The 23,353-nt window shown below is 35.3% G+C and overlaps 3 protein-coding genes across 3 annotated transcripts; 2 read left to right on the top strand and 1 right to left on the bottom strand.

Moving 5' to 3' along the window:
• Positions 1-4,249: 4,249 nt before the first annotated feature.
• LOC114759348 (uncharacterized) lies at positions 4,250-8,414 on the top strand. Its single transcript, XM_028948514.1, has 6 exons — positions 4,250-4,817; positions 5,700-5,862; positions 6,100-6,276; positions 6,368-6,451; positions 7,562-7,643; positions 7,747-8,414. The coding sequence occupies exons 1-6, from the start codon at positions 4,432-4,434 to the stop codon at positions 8,178-8,180; spliced, it is 1,326 nt and encodes a 441-aa protein (XP_028804347.1). The 5' UTR covers positions 4,250-4,431; the 3' UTR covers positions 8,181-8,414.
• Positions 8,415-11,724: 3,310 nt separating this feature from the next.
• On the top strand, positions 11,725-18,116 carry LOC114759339 (uncharacterized). Its single transcript, XM_028948505.1, has 7 exons — positions 11,725-11,798; positions 13,229-13,760; positions 13,969-14,085; positions 14,384-16,562; positions 17,199-17,314; positions 17,431-17,543; positions 17,808-18,116. Exons 2-7 carry the CDS (start codon positions 13,274-13,276, stop codon positions 17,925-17,927), a joined length of 3,132 nt encoding a protein of 1,043 aa, XP_028804338.1. The 5' UTR covers positions 11,725-11,798; positions 13,229-13,273; the 3' UTR covers positions 17,928-18,116.
• A 392-nt stretch (positions 18,117-18,508) lies between these two features.
• Positions 18,509-20,727, bottom strand: LOC114759341 (transcription factor bHLH92-like). The gene is made up of 3 exons (XM_028948508.1): positions 20,026-20,727; positions 19,666-19,944; positions 18,509-18,721 (listed from the first exon to the last, which is right to left on the bottom strand). The coding sequence occupies exons 1-3, from the start codon at positions 20,668-20,670 to the stop codon at positions 18,617-18,619; spliced, it is 1,029 nt and encodes a 342-aa protein (XP_028804341.1). The 5' UTR covers positions 20,671-20,727; the 3' UTR covers positions 18,509-18,616.
• Positions 20,728-23,353: the final 2,626 nt, after the last annotated feature.

Here is a 23,353-nt window from a genome sequence, read left to right as displayed (position 1 = left end):
TATAAATTTAAAAGATAAAATGAATTGAGGCCTTACATTTAGAATCAAATATAATTTTTAATTAGCTTTTATGTTAAGAACCGGATAGTATATCCATGTATATACACTAATGATGGAAAAAGTATATATGCTATAAGTTAACTAATATTTATATAATATGCATGTAAATAGAAAAACTTGTAAAATTATGAATAGTACAATTTTTCAAATGAGCCCAGTTTTTTGATAATAGTTCAAGCTTAATCATAATGATGTTTCTATTAAATATTAATAAAAATTTAACAAAGTGTTGACAATTCCCAACGGGAAAAAATAAACATATTTTAAAAATAAATACTATTTTTACCTTTTCAGGGCATTTGGATTTGTTTGGGATAAAATCTCGATTCTATTTTAATATATTTTGACTTTAGGAGGTAAATGTCTACTTTTTCGACCAGAAAAAAGAAAAGAAATCAAAAGAAAGAAAGCAAGCTCTGCTGGCAAGAAATAAAGAAAGGTAATAGAGTATTAATATATATAAAATGAAAAATATTTCAGCCTAAATATATTCACAGACTTTGACCAATTCCGCATTGATACATTAGCAGGGAGGAAGGCCGTGTAAATGGTTTGTTATAAGAAGAATATGACCGACACACTATTTACAACTGTGCACAACAGTTGTGTGTGTCCACATATGGATTTGTTTGAAGACACAACAAAATGGAACGCCGGGGAGGGGGCACAAATTGATGAAATTAGGACATGGAAGGCATTGTTTGTTTGGGAAGACAAAGGTAGGGCAGGTAGGACACAAAAGGGAGCTTTGCATGTCCTTTAACAGATGCTAAAAGAAGCGCTTCCTTTTTGCATCACTAATCCACCAATCCTCTCTTGATTTGAAACCATTTCCATTTGACGAGACCACTTCCCTTTTATCATTGTTTTCCCATCAACAACCTTACCTTAATCTCTATTCATTTTCCTACACACAAATGTATAGTACTCGGTAAATCTTTCACAATATTATTGATCTCACACACAGATTTGGTACTACCATGTGGTTTGACTAATAATAATGAGGTTCATGGTGTTTTTTTTGGCTTTTTTTTCCTTTTTTTTTTTTTTTGCTTTCACCCTCCCCCGCCCGAAAGAAAACATCAAAGTAATTAAAAGAAAGTGAACGAGGGTTTGGTTTTCTCGTGAACTAAAAACAAGCTAGGTTAGTCAATACTTCAAAGTCTGTGTGGAAAGCTCGATGTGTAGAACGGGAAGAGCCATAGAATGTGGGACATCATGTGTCTTTCAGACCCACACACACATCCCCTTCTTCACGTATATATATATAAGGGCCCATGAAAAACGATGCATGGCCAAATCAAAATCAAAAGCTCTCTCTCTCCCCCCCCCTCTCTCTCTAACCAACGCCTTCTGTCCCATCTCCTTCCACACACACCCATGAAGTTGAGGGGAATGCTGTCTGGTTCGAGACCATTCTTCTGCAGTCTGCACCGAATCAAAGAACAGCCATTGAATGATCTCGGACCAGGCTTCATTCCCCCCAGCTCAATTTCATTCTTCTGATGAAGCATATGGTTTCATGGCTGATTGGCATGTAAGTTTTCTCCACTTTATAGTTACTTTTTCTTCAGAATTTCTTTCTGTTCTTAATTTAGCAGCAAAAATAACCGCGAAACCCCAACTCCGAATGTCTGAATCAAACGCCAATGGCTATATGAACGTTCAAAGCTGATTAACTGCATTTTGACTCTGAATTACATTCCCGTTTAGCATCTCTGGAAAGTCCTTCTGAATAAGTTTCAAACAAGTCAGCACACCCTTTCTAAACAATCTGAATAATCCTTATCATTTGTGTTTGAAGGACTTGCTTGTCTATATGTATGTTTTGATCATCCCCAAGTAATTATCAGTCGAAAAACAGACATGTGGGAGATCATGATCTAGAAAGAGAAACCAAACATTGGATAAAGCTATCTCTGTATCTTTTTGGCTGTCGAATTGTTGTCAAATTGGCTTTGCTTGTAGAGAGTTGCAAAGAATATTATTCGTTTTGGTGAACTTTCACTTTATTTGATGCATCAGAGAAGGGAAGGAAGAAATTCTCGGTATCAAATCCAGCAAAGTATAGTGTTTTCTTTTTAAAAAGAAAACTGAAAAAATTTAAATCTTTATTTTCAACCTCAAGGCTCCCTAGTTCATGCATTCTTCACTTTTTAACCATGTGGGACTGTTCTAGTTGGATCTCATTCTCAAACCTTTATGACCCACCACCATTTACTACATTGAGGCCACTTATCTCCACAATCCCCGTGTGAAGTAATAAAAAAACCAACTTTTTTGGATAGCTACATATGATCTCATTAATAGCAATCTCATGTCCCTTTTTTAATTATAGTAACATATATAGGAAGCGAAGGGAGTATATCATGCAGTTTCAATGTTTCATGCTGAATTTTAGTAATAACAATACATTTATACACACATACACACACAGAGACTGGTTTTTCTGTCTTCTTTACTTGAATTGGTATGTTTTAATAAAGTCTACGAGGAAATGGAGTTTTGTATACAAAATATGAGCCAAATTACCAATTGGGGCGATTCTCTAATGCTGTGCAACCCCACTTTGTTTCTGCAGCAAGATCAAAGGATAGCAAGATGTACTCATATCATTTTTACGTATCGTTACATTATTTCTTTCATTCATGAATAAATCCAACAAATTAAAACTAGTTAGCCCTTTAATTTTCCAGAGATCACCATGCATTTTTCTGACACACACACACACACACATATATATAAAGATCAGTTTCGTCTGAATTAATTAGGTTTTTTTCTTTTCTCCGGGGATGTTTGGTTGGTGCGCAATGATGAGAAATGACATCAGATTGAAGTGTTTGAGGCGTGAGCAAATAAATGTATATGGTGATGACTCTCCTGTGTGTGGGTGTGTATGGGGTAGGGAAGAGTCAAAAGAGAAGAGAGACACATTGAGTGTGTTATCACAAACACAAAGATAAAGGGGATTCCTATGTTCGATAAAGCCCTTTGGAATTACTCTTACCTGCTACAACATAATTTCATGCATTCCCACGACACTTTTCAATGTGCTTTTTATTTTATTTTATTTTTGTGTGACTTGACGATTTCCAAAAACGAAAATCTCACAAAGGCCTTTGAAAAGTCCTCTTGTAATGAAAAAGACTGAAAGATTGATTTTGTTGCCAATCACTGTCCACATCTGCTTTTGCCTCTCCCACCCACAAACATATCCTCTCACACGCTTTTCTTTTTATAACCAATTTATACATTGTTTTCAATTCTTTTGCGTGCATTAAAATTTTGAATCTTACTTATTTCTTCCTCTCTTACTTTCTCTTTCTTAACACTGTGGTTTAAATTTAATTAATTTTCTAATAATCTGAAAATAATGGATGTTGCGAAATCACGAGGGTCTCCCACAATGGGATGAAATTACCCAGATAGAGAGATTAAAAAGCGACCAAATAATATCTTTTTTACATATTAGAATCATTTCACTCCTAAATTTAAGGTTTATTCTCTTTTTATTAACTATATTCAGTTAAATTATATATTTTTTGTCATTAAATTCTTCAATTAAACTATGAAGTGTAAACTTTTTTCTTAAAAAAATGTTATCACACGAGGTCCAATTATTAAAAAAAAATTATACTATTTGCAATGACGTGTTTTTTTTTTTAATGAATCAATGACGTGCTTATAGCAATGAAATTGAAACATAAAAAAAGTGGTGACGCTTTTTTTATTTGAAAAAAATAATAATAAACTGATATCACGGGTCAAATAATTCATCTAGTCTCTCTCTCTTTTTTTTTTTTATCATCACTCTGGGCCAATCTATTTCAAACTGTTTGATTTTGGACCTATTCGGACTAGGTGGCCCATTTGTTTTTCCCAAAACCTCCTTTTGTTTCTCTACCAAAGCCCTGCAAGTTCGTCGGAACCAGATTCTAAAATCCAATCCAAAAACAGGCTGTCACGGCCTCACCTTCCTCCACATATCACGCGCCAAATGGAGCGTACCATCACTTACCTGTTTTACAATTACCTCATGGGACGGCTCGTCGGTGAACACGAGGTCCAACTCATCGCCGCACAGCCAACCTAACGGGTCTAAAGATCTCAGCACATCGACGGCGGGAAATCTTCCACGCCATCCTATTAACCTTAATTTCTACATTCTCTCTCAAAAATTTCCATGAAAATGCCTTTCCCTCCAGTTCATTGATCACGAAACATGATTACGGTTTCGTTCCCGGATTGAGATGATCCATGTGGTTCGAATTTGTTGGCTCAGGGTCAGATAGCGAGGAGTGAAAGCGATCTTTCAGTTTCTTGGGTTAATTTTCCTGCTTATTTTCGTGGGAAAATTTTCTACCCGGAAAAATGGGGGAGCCTTTCTTTGATCTTATGGAGTTTTTGAAGAAACCTTCGATAACCGAGACATTAGTCGACATTTTGCTATGTGCAGTTCCGATTTGGCTCGCAGTCATGATCGGCATGCTTATCGGCTGGGCCTGGAGGCCCCGGTGGACGGGAATCGTGTTCCTCGGCCTCCGTGGTAAGTTTCGGTTCCTCTGGACGGCTCCACCGGGCTTTGGCGCTCGGCGGTTATGGTTGGCATTTACAGCGCTGTCTGCGTTCTCCATTTGCCGCACAATGTGGTCCAATTTCAAGCGGAAGGGCAAAGGACAAACTGTTTGGCCCCCGGAACAGGAGAATGTAGCGGCAGCAATGCCAAAGGTTGGAGAAGGAAGCATTGAAGCTGCAGGGTAGGTGTTTTTTCCCCCTTTTTGTTAGATTGATTTTACTTCATTGATATTATGCCGGGGACATGAGTTCCGCTGAATTAAATTTCTGGTTTGAGCCACGAGGAATGAATTTCGTGTAAGTCCCATTATGGTTCGACCTGCCGATCAATATGGCAACAGCAGCGCAGCTGTCATTGATAAAGTCTTTATTTTCCATAATCTGAGTGTCGGTGGCTGATAAATGGTTTTGTGAGGTTGAGCGAAGTTCACGTGTTAATGAGCTAGACATGGTGGTCAAGCTCGTATTTTGATCGATGATTCTTGTGAACGCCCTTTTCACATAGTGGGTGAAGAATGGTTTTGGTGCATAGTTGAATTAATCTGATGGCTAAAATTTGACTCGATATTTGATTGAACCTATAAATGTGTTATTAAATAATTTCCTTGTTCTCCTCCGTGGTTATCTCTTCAAATCACCGTATTGGATTCCCCCGTATTTTATTCATGCCCGATGCCATGCTGACAATGAATAGAAATGTGGAATTGGATTTATAACTTTAACAAGTCCTGCCGTTAAACTCGAGTAGTGAAGCTTGGCAAATATTGGAAATTACTGCACGCTGCACTGGTTTTCGCGTGATCTAGGCAGTCTGTTCACGATTCACTTTTAGATTTTTTTTTTTTTTAAAATAACTTTAGATGTTAATTGTCCAAAAGCGAATGGAATATTGCTAATTCTTGTATTGTAATTATAGTACTTGTGGAAGAAGAGGGTGTTTAATTCTTGTATCTTTGCTGTTGATATCTGTTCATGATTAGCATGCTTGTATATTTTGATTAATTACTTGAGGAGGAACGGAGTGTTCTGTTCTTGTTAATATTGGGTTGGGACACATGCATTAGGTCTAATGTTAAAGCTGGTGAGAAAGAGCGGGATGTTACTGAGGCTGATTTGGAACATCTCCTCCATCTTCTCGAAGGGAAGGATGGAGTGATGGACTGGCAAAGCTTGATGGAGAGGTCTACCCCGAATATGGCTTACCAAGCTTGGCGTCATGAGCCTGAGGTTGGTTCTGAGTTTTAATATTTGTTTCATTTATTATCTTCATATGATAAGATGCCAACATACATCACCAGTATTAACGGAGAGAAATTTTATATGACACCTTTTCCTACTTGTTGAACAGGGATTGATTATCATTCATGTGTGTTTGCGTTTCAAGCCTGTTGATTATTTTCAATTTATTTTTGTCCAGTTTTAAGCTAAAATGATGTTAGCTGCTGACGTTGAATTTGTTATCAGACTGGTCCTACAGTTTACCGCAGCAGAACTGTCTTTGAAGATGCGACGCCAGAGTTAGTCAGGGATTTCTTTTGGGATGATGACTTCCGTCCTAAATGGGATCCTATGTTGGCATACTGCAATGTTTTGGAGGAATGCCCTCGTGCAGGGACAATGGTTGTTCACTGGATAAAAAAGGTACCTTGGCCAAAGATCTAAGGTACTTGTTATGTTAATTGTTTATGGCCATATTGTTCACTCATGCCTCATTGGTTCAACCAATCTGCAGTTCCCCTTTTTCTGTAGTGATCGAGAATATGTTATTGCTCGAAGAATATGGGAGGCTGGAAATTCATACTACTGTGTGACAAAGGTACGGGTTAAAACACCATTTACCCGATTTTTGTTTTTGCCTTTGCTCTTGAGTATGTTTCTTTTCATCTCACCATGGCTCGCACCTATACTTCTATCTCTATCACTGTGGAAAGATAGCCTTATTCATCTGAAAATATTTTATTGGGAGGTTCAATTTTTCACTTTGATTCAAGTGGGAGCCAGAAGCGCTTCATGAATTGCTAGAAAATCTCCTATATGATCAATTTCTCATTTCTTGTGGTTACTCATAATATGATATTACTTTAGGCAAAACTCATAAAATTAAACGTATATCTGTTATAAGGTTCTTCTGTTAAAAATAGGCACGGTGGATATTTTCTTTAACGTCACCGTTCTACTAACAACTCTATTAACTGACATTTTCTTCTTTCCCAAAAGAGAAAAGAAAGAAAGAAAACAAAAGGACAAAGAAGTGCGCCACATATCTATGTCAAGGAGCCTTCTGTCTTTTCCCATCCCAGCAAACTCGACATCCCCCCCCCCAAAAAAAAAAGGGCACCTGTCTGGCCCTTCAAGAGTTATTTCCTTTCTTCCCATCTGGATTATGCCAATCCCTCACTTTCTGATTTGCAACAAGAACATCCGGGGATTTGTTGTGATGTCTTATTGGGGTTCTTACAGTGCAATCTTAACATTGTTGCTCTGATCTATTAAGAGCCTTGAGAGGACCTGAATGTTGAACATCATAACAATGGATGGTAACTGGAATTGAAATCTCCCTAATCGTGACTGTCTGGGATGTGCTTTTTAAGTTCGTGGTCACTCAACTATACAAGGCTGTGTTGAGCATCAAAGTCATGAAGAAGAGCATTGGGATGCCATTTTCTCCCAACAGATAAATTAAAACCCAGAATTGAAATGCAACTCGCACTCTCTTGGTGTTTAGAGTAAAAATATGTGGTGTTGAAATAATGCAGGCGTATATTCCTAGTAAGAAAACTCGATAGCAAACGTATATGTCTTCTCCTTTGATTTTCTGTGCTTTTATATTACTATAAGCCTATTTGGTGCTAACAACAAATCAGAGAGGGGGTCATAAAATACATAAGCGCTAGGTTTTCTTACTGTTTCAGCTTCATTGCTGTAGGGGGTGCCTTATCCAAGTTTACCCAAGCGAGACAAGCCCAGACGAGTAGATCTTTACTTTTCCAGTTGGGTCATCAAACCTGGTAGGAATCGTTGACAATTTCTCTTTACTGTTATTTGCTTTTTGATGGTAACTTGTCAGTTAATGGTATTTCATCTTCTTAACATGCAAAAATCCTGTTGCAGTGGAATCTCGCAAAGGAGATGGACAGATGTCTGCCTGCGAGGTTACCCTTTTACATTATGAAGACATGGGGATCCCCAAAGACGTCGCGAAGCTGGGCGTCCGCCATGGGATGTGGGGGGCTGTTAAAAAACTTCACTCTGGAATGAGAGCGTATCAGAATGCTAGGAAAACGGAGGCATCCTTGTCAAGATGCGCACTGAATGCAAGAATCTCAACCAGGATCTCTATAGAAAATATGGAGTCGTCTGAGCCTTCTTTAGCGCAGGAAGAGAGAGATCAAGCCCTTAGAAATTGTAGGAGACAAGATGGTCCTGGCTTGGACTGGAAGTGGTTGGCTATTGGTGGGACTGTTGCTCTGGTTTTGGGTATTCACGGTGGTGCAGTAGGGAAAGCATTGTTAGTGGGTGCAGGGCGCAGAATTGCACGGGGCTGAGTGGTCTAGAATCTAGTAAACAAGAGTTTCTATTTGTTGTCATTTTGTAGATTCATTATAGTTGTAATCTATAACAGTATATTCTTTTATATTCGATGATGTACTTGTGCGATTGGTTTTTTCATATTACATGAGTCTCGTAGATTGATCAGACCCACGTATTTTACAGTAGACGGCGCTTTGATTCCATGCATCTCGACAAGAACTCCTATGCATGGAAGATGGCTATGAAAATTTTATTGAACAAATGTACTAGTGATACCATTCTAAATGTAAGATTTAGTGAGTAATATAATACTATCCCCCGTTCTAATTATAAGAACCAGTTGACTAATTTGAAGAGATTAAAAAAGTAAGTTGAGTTAATTATTTGTCCTAAATAGGTGTTGTTTTTCTTAAAATATTTATGCTAATCAAGTATATTGATTAGAACTATCATTATTAGAAAGGTTACTTTGGAAAAAAATGTATAAATATGAGAGACAAAATGGATTAGGATCTTATATTTAGGACCAAAATAAAAGTCAAATGGGGTCTTATATTAAGGACCAGAGATAGTACTACTTTCGATTTTAAATATAAGAGCTGGTTGACTAATTTAAATAGATTAAAAAATAAGTTAAGCTAGTTATTTGTAATAAATAGATTTTGTCTTTCTTAAAATACCTTGCTAATCAAGTTTATTGATTAGGATTGTTATTATTAGAAGGACTATTTTGGAAAAAGAAATGGATCAATATGAGAGACAAAGTGGATTGAGATTTTATATTTATGGCCAAAATAAAAATTAAATAAAGTCTTATATTAAGAACTGGAAGTAGTAATTTACAGTATAAATTAGATCTTATGTTTATGAGCAGATATAGTATATTGGAATAGAAAAGAATGTTAGGTATTGGAGGGATGAGAGTAAAAATAAAATAAATAAATAGGGGGATATTAAAGATGAGAATGCTAAAATGGGCTTTACAAGAATAACTAAATTTGTAATAATTGTGTATAAAGAAAAGTTAGTATTGCATTCAACGAGAAGAAGAAGATAAAAAAATCAAATGAGGTAGTATATGACAGCAATAAAGGAGAATAATACTCTTCTAATTCTTAATATAAAACCTAATTATTAAGTTGATCTTGATTATAAATATAAGACCTATTTATCACATTTATCAAGTTTTTCTAAATTATCGCTATTGATACTCCCTCAACCAATCAAATAGGATATGGAAAGAGGATATTAAGGAAGATGATTATGGTATTTTAGAAAAAACATATCACATTTTTTATAATTAACTGACTTACTTAACTTCTTTAATCTAATCAAATTAGTTAAATAGATCTTATATTAAGAAGGTAAAGAGTATATGACATTATAATTTTTCAGTTGAGAACTGAAACCTCCCTACTCCCGCAAAGGTCATCAAAGATCAATTAAAAAATGAGTGATCAAAGAATATAAGCTTGAGACTACAATTAGTTGATAACAAATCTATCTCTAGTTCCTCCTCTTTTTTCCCTTTTTTTTCTTTTTTTGTTTTTTGGGTATTAACTGAACACTTCGCCCTTCATCGCTTCCATGATTTTTTTTTTTTTGGGTGTACGTCCGGGGTTTTATCTCTCACGGCCAGTCATTTGAAGACTTTCCCCAAACAATTTTAGACCGTTATTGACGGTTATGAATAATTATCGTGCTGTGTTATTTACTATTCATGCAATCATGCATATTAATTTTTTCACAAACCAGATCGATAAAAATCCATTAATACATGGTTAATATTTAATATCCATACCCATTTCAATGTTAATATAAAAACATAAAGTTTTAAATAAATTAATTATTTACAACTAATAAATAATACAATTTATTTTTCCCACTTCATAGTTCATAACGTGTATGAGAGTTGTTTAAAAATTTATTGATTTGCATTGTACTGGGATCATTTATGATTCACATGGTTTGCTAAAAGTTAATAAATTGAACAAAAAATAATTTGAATGTATTAGAAAAATCTCACAACTAATCCATCCATCATTTAGTTTAGTCTTGCTCATTTGTCCAGCGAATGGATGCTCTAAAACCAAAGGGCAAAAAGAAAATAATGTTGATTGGATAGCACTTTGATGTAATGTTCCCTTTGATAAAATTTAATTTATAAACATGATTAGCATAAATGAAAATTATATAATTCACACGAACTAAAGTGAATTCTAAGTTCTTTTTTTAAAAATATTTTTATTGCATATTACTGGTGATGAAATAGATCTTCTCCTACTTCCAATTAATCACATGTCACTCGTACATTTTTTCCCCACTCATTCTTCCCCTCATCCTCTCTATAAATAATGATATATTTGGGGAAAAAAATACTACTCCTCCGGTCCTAATTATAAGACCCAATTGACTTATTTGAGGAGATTAAGGAAGTAAGTTAAGTTGGTTATTTATAATAAATAAGTGTTGTCATTCCTAAAATATCCTTGCTAATTAAGTATATTGGCTAAAACTATCATTATTAGAAGGATTATTTAATTGATTTTTTAATTTGTGTAACTTGATTATTTATAACTCATAAAAAGTATCGAAAAGTAATATCAAGCTGCTAGGAAAATTAGGAATTGGTCTCCTGTGGATTGTGAAACGTGTTGGGTGAAATAAATAAAGGGACAAAGACCTGCTTCCTTACAGGGACATGAAGGGATTTGATAATGATAATGCAAAATGGTCCAAAACATTAGGCAGGAAGGCTTGTGGTTCACATTCAAAATCCTCTCATCCAAATCAAATAATTGCTCCCTATTTAGTGCAACCCTTCCAATTTGCACCCAAATTATGTCGGTATTCTTTTCCATTTTACACCACATTATTAAATTTAATTTAAAGGTAAATTAAACCATCACGTCGGAGACCCTTTTCTCTTTCTGCTATTATTGTTTGGTGTATTTTTATTTTTAAATGTTCATTTAAGAAATTAATGGATATTCTGAGAATCAGATTGCTGCGTCACTTTTATCTTATCCAATGAATACACTCCAAAATCTAATAAATAAATAACTATTTTATTTGAATATAATATCATCATTGTAAAATTTAAAGTACACTGAATAAATGAGCCCACATTTACATGTTGAAGCTTTAGATGTGAATGCCAACAAACAAAAAGAACACTACTGGCTTAAGCAAAAGAGATAGAAATAGGATAAGCTAAACATGAACAAACAAATAGATGACAGGAGGGATGATCTATTATTTTGTCCTTTAAACTAAAAGCCAATGAAGTGGATGCAATTTACAATGGACCTTTACAGCTGATATTCCAAATGATTGAAGTGACTCTAATCACGGCAAGTGGAAAATTTTCATCTCATTGTACTGAAACATCGCTCCAATTTGGGCCTCCTTCGCATGAAATTCGTACACGTGGCATCTGCTTAACCTCACATTCCTCCATAGTTTTAATACCTTCAAGGAACTGGGGCAGTACATAGCAGAATCTGCAAGGTACATATTGCAAAATCTCTCTCTTTCTTCCTTTCGCTAACTGAGAAATTCCACTGACTGAAGCATATCCCCTTTTGCATACCTTTTCTGTTGGGCTTCCCTCTGTGTTTAAATATACAAAGGTGTGTTTCTCTCATCCTTCTCATTCTCTTCTCTTCTGCTAGATTTTGATGTCTTTTAAAACCTTGCCTCAGTCTTGAATCAGTCTCACCTGCATTTCCTTGCATATCAGATGGGTGAAATCTTTCAGGATTTTCCCTGATTTCTTATTGAACGTGATTTTGTCTTGCTAAAAGATAATGGTAATTTTTCGCTGCTTATTGCTAATGTGGTGCTGTTTGCGACTTTCTTGGTTTGACTCAGGCAGGAATAACGTAGATGGATTAACCTTTTTGATACCCAATTGGAAAAAAAAAACTTTTAAATGACTGGCTTGATGTATATGATAAGCTGAATTGACCTATTTCATGGACAAATGGGATAATACGGTTCATCTTTTTGGTCTTATTATTTATCACTACTGAAATTGTTTTTTATGATGATCTCTTCCTGAATTGGAGAAGCTTTATAATTGACTTGTGAATCTCCATACTTCATATTCAAGATCAGCCTTTAAGATAAATAAGTAATTCAGTTTACTTTGATCCCTGGTATACTTCTATGTAGCCAAGTATAAGGAAGAGAAAGTACTAAAGATCACTAATCCTCCTAGGACAACTTTGTGAAAATTCATCTCCAGATTGCCATCTCAATTTGTTGTCTACCACACTAGATCTTTGATCTACGTCTGTAACTGTTTTGTCATGTCTATATAAATTTTTAGCAGCATCAACTATGACCTAATTCAAATCTCTGTCTTAAAATCTATGGACCATTGGCAAAACAAGAAGCTTGAATAGTGCGAGTTACGTGAAGACCCATTATCCTTAAGGATCATTCTACCACATCAGATCAATCTTATCGTAGCAATCCCCTAGGATTAAATAGACCCTTCCTGGATTAACAAGGAAGCTGGACAAGAAGCATAAAAATAGAGTAACCCAGAGAGAGTGTGTTTGGTGGTAGTGTCACAAGGAGGGAACAGATGACTATTATATATGTTGTAGCCTTATTGATGATGTTAATCATAGGAGAATGAATAGGAATGTATTGGAGGTTTCTAAAATTAATTCCAATTTAGGCACAATGATTTGTTGGCTACATTAATTAATTTTATTAAAATATAGTCAAACCTATATCATTCATTTTTAAGTATTCATTCATATATACAAACATCCAACGCCCAGTTGTGTTGTGCCTTTGTCTTGCATCTTGCCAAACTCATATATGTTACTTAGATGGGAAGCGATTTTCTCAGGGAGAGAAACATGATACAATTGTGAAGCTTGGATGATAGAATTAACGCCATGAGGATATCAAGAGAGGAGCCAATTAGATAAATACATAGTGGAAGGAGAAAATTAATGATACTGTTACTAGGACTAACATATCTACATTTAGCATACTTTTACCAGGGGATTAAATTTTCTTAAAGAGTTATGCTCATTTGCAGTATTACGTATTGAGCAATAAGAAGGTTAATTTGAACTGCAATCATATGTCAGGAGCTACTGGAGATTTTATCCTTCTAAAGATGAATGCTGGAAATGAGAAAGCGGGACCAAAGATAGATTTGCAACTTGGTTTGAATTATTCTAACCATTGCATCCTGAAAACTGACCCAGGTGCAGGTGCAAATGCAGTTTCCAAATTAGGCATGAGATTTGTTGCCAACAGCCCCTTATCTGAACTAGTTTGGTCTCCAGACAAAGGTTTGAGTCTTAAATGTGCCGATTCAAGCTTTTCTGATAAGAAGACATCCCTTTTTTGGGATGTTGGACCAAGCAATTTTTTTCTCACTATGCCAGACAGCGTTGTTGGCGTGACATCTGCCACTGATAAACCAATAGATGATGTTTTCGCGAAACCTATAGCTGCTGTGTGCATAAAAAGCGATATTTCTGGTAATGATATTCCTCCTAAGGATTTCACAAGTGATTCAGGTGTCAAGCCTGAGTGTAAAGAATATGAAGAACAAGATACAGGTAAGAGTTTAATCTTCAAATCCCCTGTCTCCATTATGTGTATGAAAGACAGGTTAGTAGTAGATCTTTGGTTCAAACAGACAATACAGATGGAAAAGGAAAAAAGCCGGTTATCCTGATTAGTGAATTAATAAAACAGCTTCTACCAGTCTGTTTACTTTTCTGCTAGTTACTATTTTCTTATTTCCACGAAAATCTGGGCTGGCAGGATGTAAAGGTAATATGGAAGAAATGAGCTCTACAGAAAGGAATTCTTGCGATCAAGTAAATGCTGGAACTACTCAAATAACTGAAGAAAACATTGACCAAGTTTCTACTACATCTGGTAAATGCTGTCCTCATCATTTCTCTAGTTTGAGGACATTTTCTTTATCATGCTAAGAGCATTTTGACTATAGGTACTTGTAACAAATTTATGTATCAATAACAGGAAAAAAATTCCCAATAATTTCTGTAGGTGTTCTCTCTAAGAGCGTAGATTCCTAGTCATTAAATTATTTCATTATGTTTAAAGAGGGATAATAATGAAATTATATCCTTTTGTCCAACGGAAAAAAAAAATTGAAAGTTCTTCTTTTTGTGCCTTAAATTTTTTTTTTTCCCATGTCATGATTTTCTTGCAGGTCATGTTGACCGAATGCAGGTTGATAATTTAATACCACAGGCAGATGAACATGAACCTAGCATTGGGCAAAATCCACTATCGAGAGATCAGACTAGTGGAGGTGGAGATATAGGCGTTAAAAATCAAGCCTTTGAAACAGACGATGCTTCATCCGCCAAGGTTTATCCAATAATTGAATATAAAAGTCTTGGTGCTCCCGGAACTAAATTAACTTCTCCCACCGGAAGTCGTTTCAAAAAACTGGAATCAACTGCTAAGAGTGATTTGCAAGCTTTCAACTGTGAAGCTGTCTGTGGTGCAACAAGCAGAGCTCTGGTTTCAAAATCTAATGAGATTGTAGACGAATCTCAGGATGACAAGAATCTTCCAGTTTTGCATTCACCTATCAATCGAAAACGTCGTCTGTCTTGGAGGAAACACAGGGAGAAGGCATTATCTAATGGGGATATTAACATGAAGTTTTCATCAAAGGAGGAGGAAGAAGGCCATGAGAGTGTTGAAAGCTGTAACAGTAGTGGGCAGTTTTCCACGGGTAAGAGATTGGACTTCCAACAGCAGTTGCTGGTTGAGAGTAGAAGAATCAAAAAGCAAACACAAGAAGTTTCATCCAATTCCCTTGTTAAACAGGATAGCTCCTTCATGAATTGGATATCTAACATGATGAAAGGATTTTCACTATCAATTCAAGAAGCAAGAAACTGCTGGGCTGATGCATCTGCATATCCAGATCACGCTCATCAATGGCCTGATCAGAAACTTATCACATTCAACAGAAATCAAAATCCAGAGCCAAAAAATACGGGCTTTCAATTCATTTTTGAGTCCATGTATTCTCCAAGCTTGAAGCGTTTAGAAGAGGGTTCTAAAAATTTTGATAAAAAAAACAAGGTACATGGAATAGACGCTAGTGCAATAACCTGTCATGCGGAGCGTGATACCCCTTTCAGACAATATTTGAATTTGGATGAAGTTGAAAGATCTAGGCGGAGATATGTAGCTGGCCCATCATCCCATCCTAAGAATGAGCCTGTAAATTTTGCTGACTCTCATGAATGCAGCAAAAACTATTTGATGGATAATAAAGATGGTTCAAACTTAGGCCCTAGTAAGGAGAGAGAAGGAAAAACATCAAGTTCATCCTTAGGCGGACAAAAAAATAATACCGAATACCTTGATTCCTCTGCACCGTCCGGGAGGAAGGAAGTAAACAATAGCTGTTACAGAAGTGATACTCTGGGGACTCAGTGGATAAGTAGATTTTTCCCAAGACCAGTTGCCCCCCTAAAAATCTCTGATCACCTCATACGGAATGGTGGGACTCAGTCAGAATCCAGTGATTGTTCAAGGCTTCCCCATTCCCATAAGCACACTGCTCATCTAAACAAGTGCAAGGTTGAAGAAAATCATAGAGAGCAATCTGCTGATGAGGCTAAAGGATTACATGATCATTCAATCGATAAAGAGGCTTCCAGTGGTACTATGGATGATCAGGTTAATGATAGTTCAATGCATCAATTCAATCCATTGTGGCCTTCCCAAAGATTCAGAAATTCAGAGCCAGAAAGGAGATTGGATGCCATCAAATATATCGTATCATCAAATGGAACAGATAAAGCCAGCAAGGGAAAGATGACTTGTTTGTTTTGTGGAACTAAAGGTCATCAACTTTGTCACTGTTCAGAGATCTCTGAAACTGAACGGCCAGATCTCCTAAAGAAAGTGAATTCACATGTAGGATTGAAGGGACTGCCTTGTTTCTGCATTAAGTGCTTTCGGCCCAATCACTGGGCTATTTCATGTCCCGCCTCCATATCAAAAGGGAAACACAAATTAGGATTTCATGCTTTGGTTAATGACTGTAGCCCCAATAGAATACAGTGTACTGAAGGCAATAGAGAGATACCCAGGTTGCCTACGGATGATGAGGGTGGCCAATTTATATCTGGTTGTCCTAAGAATGATGAAACCGATCCCCCACCAAAGAAAACTCTTAACTTGAAGAGGAAACTAAATGAAGTTATGACCTCTGATAAGATGTGGTCTAATGTATCAATCAAGAAATACTTTGGTTCTATGGGACCTCCATCTTTCTTTGTAGAAAGAAAAATCTCAGATGTACCTGAAAAAATCTTTGCTGCAGTGAAAAAACTTCGTTTATCCCGCACTGATATCCTGAAGTAAGTAATGCATGCCAAGTAGCTTATGAAATTTATATGATGCTATGGTCCTTGTTTATTGCATAAAGGATAAGTAATTTATGACAGTTTTTAAATGTAGATTAAGGAGCCAAATAGTTCAACTTCAGACATTAGAAAACCTGTTTCAGAGGGAAATATGATAGTCTTATTCTACAGCAGCATGGTTTGGATTGATCTCATCTGATCATCCCTAACACCTTTTTCCTAAGAAACACCATACAATTAGCAATTGGGTGGAGTGCAATTTAGTCTTCGGCCAGAAAATATTAACATGGCATAGTAGAGTTTTAAGATGCCTGTATGATTTTATGCTTGTACTGATGATGCCTCCGGCAATTGACTGAAAGATTATCTATGCTGATATAATTTTCTTTACCAAGAAAACTCACGTCTTTCACTGAGAATTCTTCTCAGACTTGGAATTCTTAATGACAGCAAATATACGATATAATTTGAAGAGGATAACTATGTGTTCTGCTTTCCAAACTATCATTGTAAATTTTTCGAAAAGTTTATATAATCAGAGGACGCGTCATGTTTACATTTCTTAAACTTGTATTTTTTTTCCAACATTCAACCTCAAATATTACTTGACATGATGTCCTTTACTTCCAGATGGGTTAATTCTCATATGTCACTATCACACCTTAATGGCTTTTACTTACGGTTGCGGCTAGGGAAGTGGGAAGAAGGTCTAGGGGGAACTGGATACTATGTGGCCTCTATAAATGGTACAACTTGATGTGCTTTTTATTATTGGGACATCTTTGGATTAAATTATGGAAACCCTTGAAATGTTTCCTCGGTTTCGTTCCCTTTACTTTATTTGCTTTTGTTGCATTTACAGAGGCACACAAACAGAATTCGCCGCATGATACCAGAATATCTGTCTATGTGAGTGTAGGGGGGATCAACTGTATGGTTGAAAGTCGGTATATTTCAAATCAAGAATTCCTTGAGGTAATTCTCTGTGCCAGTAGTGTTTACTTTTCTTCTAGTTCACCATGTAATAATTTATAGACCTTATAAACTGTGCTGGATGGGATGATTTTACTTCTTATCGATTAGATTGACGCATTTCGCCGAAGGCAAGTCACAATGAAAGACTAAGTAGTTTAGAGGAGGAATAAGCCAAGATAGAGGCCTTTAAGAAGTAGATAATGGTTTTCTAATAATTGATTTGGATGCATACTTAGCCCAGTGATATTTTCTCCCATTGTACAGGAAGAAATCATAGCTTGGTGGAGCACGAGCTCAAAATCTGGGGACGGCATTCCATCTGAAGAAGATATGATAGAAAAGATCAAAAAGAAAAGAATGTTAGGTTTTGGGGCATTTGTTTAAGTTGGGGCCTATAGATATGCAGATTACAAGTTTTGACCTTTTTTTGGCTAATGTTCTCTTTATACGAAATTGAAAAACGAAAATAGAATTGTTCAGTCACTTTCATGATCGATGTTCCTCTTCCCAGTCGCTTTATGTTTCGACATGTAAATTACGCCATTTGTATGAAGTGGATGAAGTTATGAGGCATGTTCGAGCTCTGCTGTTGAACGATCTCTACAATGTCAGGAATTCATTCAAGTTTTGCTGAAACTCACCTACGGGGAAAGATGGTGACAAATTTGAACCATTTTAGTTTTACAATTAAAAAAGATTAATTTACCTTCAAATATGTGAACGACCGAACATACACAGGAGATTAAATAAATTTACCTTCCAACTTTCAAATGTTTGCAAAGATGTTCAAAAATTAGGAGATAGAATAAATGGCAATGAGGGGGTCCTCCATTATTCTATCTTCTCCTCTTTTTTTTCTCTATTTTTCATTGCCAAATTACAACATATGGGCCCAAAAAGAGGATACTTGGTTAAATCTCAGTCAAAAGGTTGAAATTAAATGACTGTACACATAAAGTCACAAATGTGGAAGTGAAATGACCCTTTCATCAGTTTCATGTCTTTCAATGACTAAGTAGTAGGTGTAATTTACAAAATTTGATGTCAGTGTCAGTTGTGAATTGTGATTCCATTCAGAGTCGCTGCCTTTTGAGAATTTCTCGGTCATGAGAAGGAAGCTTCCATTCATTTTCGTTCTCCGCATCCTCATTTCCCCTTTCTACTTCGGCTCCTCCCATCTTTCCACAGTGAAAATGACTTCATTAGCATTATTTCAATTAAATGAAAACACAGGTAAAACAGTAAAAGTATTCTAAGATTGACGAAAATAATAATAATGGATCAATAAAAGTCACTTGGAATACAATACCAAACACTATTATGATGTCTCAGTATTTACAATTTTTTTATTAAATAATTAACCTATCTGAAATACTACTACAGAAAGTGCAGCAAGTTACTAGTAGCTTATCTCAAACTTCATGAAAATACACGAGGTCCATCCTAATTAAACAAAGATCATATTTTTTTCGTTAAATCGTATATAATAAAATATCATATAAATGAAGAGATGTGTGAGAATGATACTCGTGATATAATATTTATTATGGTATTTGTATATAAATAAAATGATGTTTAAGGTGTATCATATGATTTTAATTTATTTTGTTAATGAATGTCAATATTAATATAAGACAAAAAATTTACAACTAGTCACACTCTTACCAAATCATCAATAATGTGGCTCTTTTTCAATACACAAGAAATAACACACAAAATTTGACCTAGTTAGTAGATGAATGGCATAGAACTTCTTCAATCTTTGACTAAGTTTATTATTAAAAAATATAATTACCAATCAGATAAAATCATAAAAAGTCCAACAAGTAGACTATCATGTAATTATGATAATAAGTTCAGTGAAAAATCAATATAATTCGCTAAGTTAGGACTAAGATTCGTGGCAAACTGAACACCATCACTCAAACAAATCCGCAAACTTTTGAATAGAATTCCACCTGATGAATTATAATCCTGTTTTATATGCAAGAGATGAACAAATTTCATATCCAAGACATTTATTAATTGATTTGTAATGTGTGATGAACCGCAAATTTAGTGTTTTGCAGAGTGATGATTCTAAAAATGTCTAAAAAGGAAAGGCAGGGATGGGGACAGATACCTTATTAGCATGCATCTCTAACAAGGCAAACAATTCCTGATGAGAGAAATTTGAGGTGATGCTTCTGGTATTCATCCCAAGATCCGTCAATAATTGAAGAGTCTCAAGCACTGAATCTATTGGAGACGTGGAATGAGCCAGCCTCAACTCAACTCTGTTGCCTTGTTCACTGTTAAGTTTTTCTTCAAGCTCTGCATTTTGCTTCTTCAATTCATCCCTGCAAGCTTGTAGCTTCTGGATCTCCTTCGCTGCCATTTGAACCACCGAATTAACGTCGTTCTGCCCAGAAAGAAACAGAGAAACAGCTAGCATATCAGAAATTTTTGATCGGTCAGAAAAGGGATTGAGAAGTTTGATTACCTTGGTTCCAAATGGTAATATAGAATGCAAGGCCAAGCAACACTGCCTCTGTCTCTGCCTTCTCATTCTCTCGTTAATCATGTGCCTGAAACCTCGTTCTCTTTCGTACTCTGCCATGTTGCCTCTCTCTGCAGGACAACTGTTCAAGTAATCAATCATCCTCCTTCTCATGTTCATAACATCTGAACTTCCCTGACTATACTCTGTTCTGGGTAGCTCTCTGTATTGAACAAAATCACTTCGATTCCCAGCAGGAGAAGCTCCATGGCCACGATCTTTCGCGTTAATGCCACGTGAATTTTCTTGCCCCGATTCCGATCCCGTTCCTGGTACGTCATTGTATGGAACAAAAGCAACTTCATTTGAATTCAACACATTCTGAGAACTTTCTTGCCCGAACACAGCTCTGAGACAGTCACTATACTGAAGAAAATCACTCTTATTAGCGGCAGCAGGAGCAGGAGGAGGGGCGGCGGCGGCGGCGGAAAGCTCGTCTTCGACAATAGGGTTCTGGGAACTCGATCCGACATGGAAGCTTTCTTGGCGAGTCTCAGTCTCTGTAAACTGAAGAAAATCATTCTGATTTTGAAAAGATTCATCACAGAAAGTATCGTCCAGAAATTTGTCGGGAAAGAAACCTTCCATATTCTTACTCTGCCCTGTTGCTCTGCACGTGTGCCGGCTTAGAGGAAATTTTCAAAATTTCAGTTGATAATACAGTTGAGAATGTAAGAAGACGAGGATTCTGATTGTTGGGTTTATATAGGAAAGGAAAATGGTGAGCTGCATCACATTAAAAACGTGGTCAACATTTTACGTTTGACCTCGTGGGTCAAAGTTTATTCATAGATACACAAGGAGTTCAAAATAAACTACATCACACGCTTGCCCCCGATTACGAATAGTTTAAATGTACCCTTCTTTAAGAAATTCGTCTATTTTCTATTCTTTATTGCGCCGCCAGAGTAGGTTGCGGGCCATGTTTTGTCATGGTAAAAAATAATTAAATTGCACGTCATTTTTATATAATTTTAATTATGGATAAATAATTTTTGTTGTGGAAAATTTGATGATTAATTCGTTAAATCGTTAAATTTCTGCAAATAATATTTTTTTTGTTGTCAATCTGTTGTGAGATGTTCGAGTTTATAGAGTATGTCCATGCACACCCAGACTTTTAAACATACTTTAATTGGTTTAGTCATTCTAAATGGAGATGATAATAGTCAAGAATCATTTGTAGGTATTTATATTTTTTCTCAATTTTAATTTAATAGTAACTATTTTAGTTTTGTTTTGTTAGTATTATTAGTTTACATGTTCCTTTACAGAAACTAACAGTATTAAGAGAATAAAATTAAGTATTTTAAAAAATATATATACTAAATTAAAAATTGAGAAAAAGTATGGATAAATGTAAAATGATTTTTCCCACAGTCAAATATAATTCATTGATCTTTGATATCAAACAATTGTATTAAAAATAAAACTAATATTAATTTATTCAAGTGATTTGGTGCTTTCGTCTTTTCAATAGAATTTTGAATCTGAGTCTTCCAGAAAAATGTCATTGAAAAACCTGTTGCTGGGACACGTTTCGAAGCGTGCTGGCAAAAAAGAGATATGTTTCAAAGTGGAGGATCAGACTGAGAGTTCTCTCAGAGTTCGTTTGATACGAAGAAAAATGAGAGGAAAGAAGAGAAGAAAAAATTTCAATAAACTTGATTTAAAAAAGTAAAAAATAAGTTCAAAATTTTTTAATTAATTTGTATTACTATTTTATATTTTTTTAATTAAAATTTTAAAACCTCACTTCTCTAATTTTTTAAATAAAACTCATTAAATTTTTTTTCTCGTTTCTCCCGCTATTTTCTCGTACCAAACAATACTTTTGGTTTCAACTTTCGAGCGCCAACCGAAATGGCAAAATGACCCTTCACGAAAGACAAAACAAATGGGTCGTTGCGAGAGCTTTGACGGCTGAACATCTCCAATTGACTGGAATTTTATATTGTCAATTGATGTCAAACGCTACTTTAATTAAAACGGTTTAAACTAATAAATAAAAAGATAAAAGTTAAGTTAAATTTCTTATATAAAGCATGTACTGCGTGATTGAAAAACTTTACCACATAAAAATATAAAAAAAACTCGATCTAAATATTGATTTTTTTAAAGTAACAGTCAATGTAGTGTTCTTTTTAAATTAATGTCATCACAATCTGTTGGGACATTCGTTGTACTGTTTTTTGCTTGGATTAATAAAATTTTTAGTGTCTGAAATTTGGGTTTATCTTGATTTTAATCTTTAAAATTTAGTTCGTCTTAAAACATTGGTCTCTAGAGACGTATAAATATTAAAATATGTTGAAATGTCGTGAATGACGTTAAAGTAATAAAATGAACTCATCAAATAGCACTTAACTAGATCTCATGTGGATAGTAAAAAAAAAAAAGAATAGATTCTCAAAACCTAACAATATAGGCCTTTTTATTTCCTCATTATTCTTTTTAGGAGTTGTTCATTATACATTGTGTTTTGAAAATTCACCCCCTTCATATAATTCTTTTCTGCGTTGCATTTTGAGAACATGTTATTTTTTTCTCTTGTTCACACAAGATTCAATTAGGTGTTATTTGGTAAATCCACATTATGTTAATGCTGTTTTTAATATTTAAACAGATTTTAATACCATTATGTTTTTAAGAACTAATGTCTTAAGACAGACTAAATTTTAAGAACCAAAATCATAAGTTTAAAATTTGAGTAATCAAAATTAAAATAGGTTTAAATTTTATAGACTAAAAATTATGTTAGCCTCTATTTCTTTAAAAGATACATTAAATGCTGACTAAAATTTATCTCAAATTTTAATTCGCTCTCTTAGGTTGAAAAAAAATTAGGGAAAAGTCCCCAGTACCGGTGAAGATCAAACAACGAAACCATTGAGGGATAAGTACTATAGCGTGCTCTTTTTCATTGACTTCCTTAAGTTGACACAGTTGCCTTTTTAGTTATTAATTTGTTATAAATCCTCACTCGTCATTACATCGTCTTTGAGCCCAAATACTTGTGGATTGTGGAAGCTTTAATTTCAGGCGCATCAACTTCAGGTAAAAAAAAAAAAAAATTTCAGGCGCATCAACATGATCTCTGTCAATCCCCCCTCCTCTCACCCTGCGTCTCTTCTTCCTCACAACTCACAAGTCAGAGTCCTTCTGCCCCCAAATTCGAAGTAGTTACCTAAATTTGTGAACATGTTAACCTTGATGATATATTAAAAAATAACTTTCAATTATTTTATAAATCAAAACAAATAGATTTTTT

The sequence above is a fragment of the Neltuma alba genome, unplaced genomic scaffold, assembly GCF_004799145.2.
Source record: "Neltuma alba isolate B1F8T4 unplaced genomic scaffold, ASM479914v2 tig00010824_pilon, whole genome shotgun sequence".
Lineage (NCBI taxonomy): Eukaryota > Viridiplantae > Streptophyta > Magnoliopsida > Fabales > Fabaceae > Neltuma > Neltuma alba.
The sequence above is the reverse complement of the archived record's forward strand: the minus strand, read 5'-3'. Positions and strand labels throughout refer to the sequence as shown.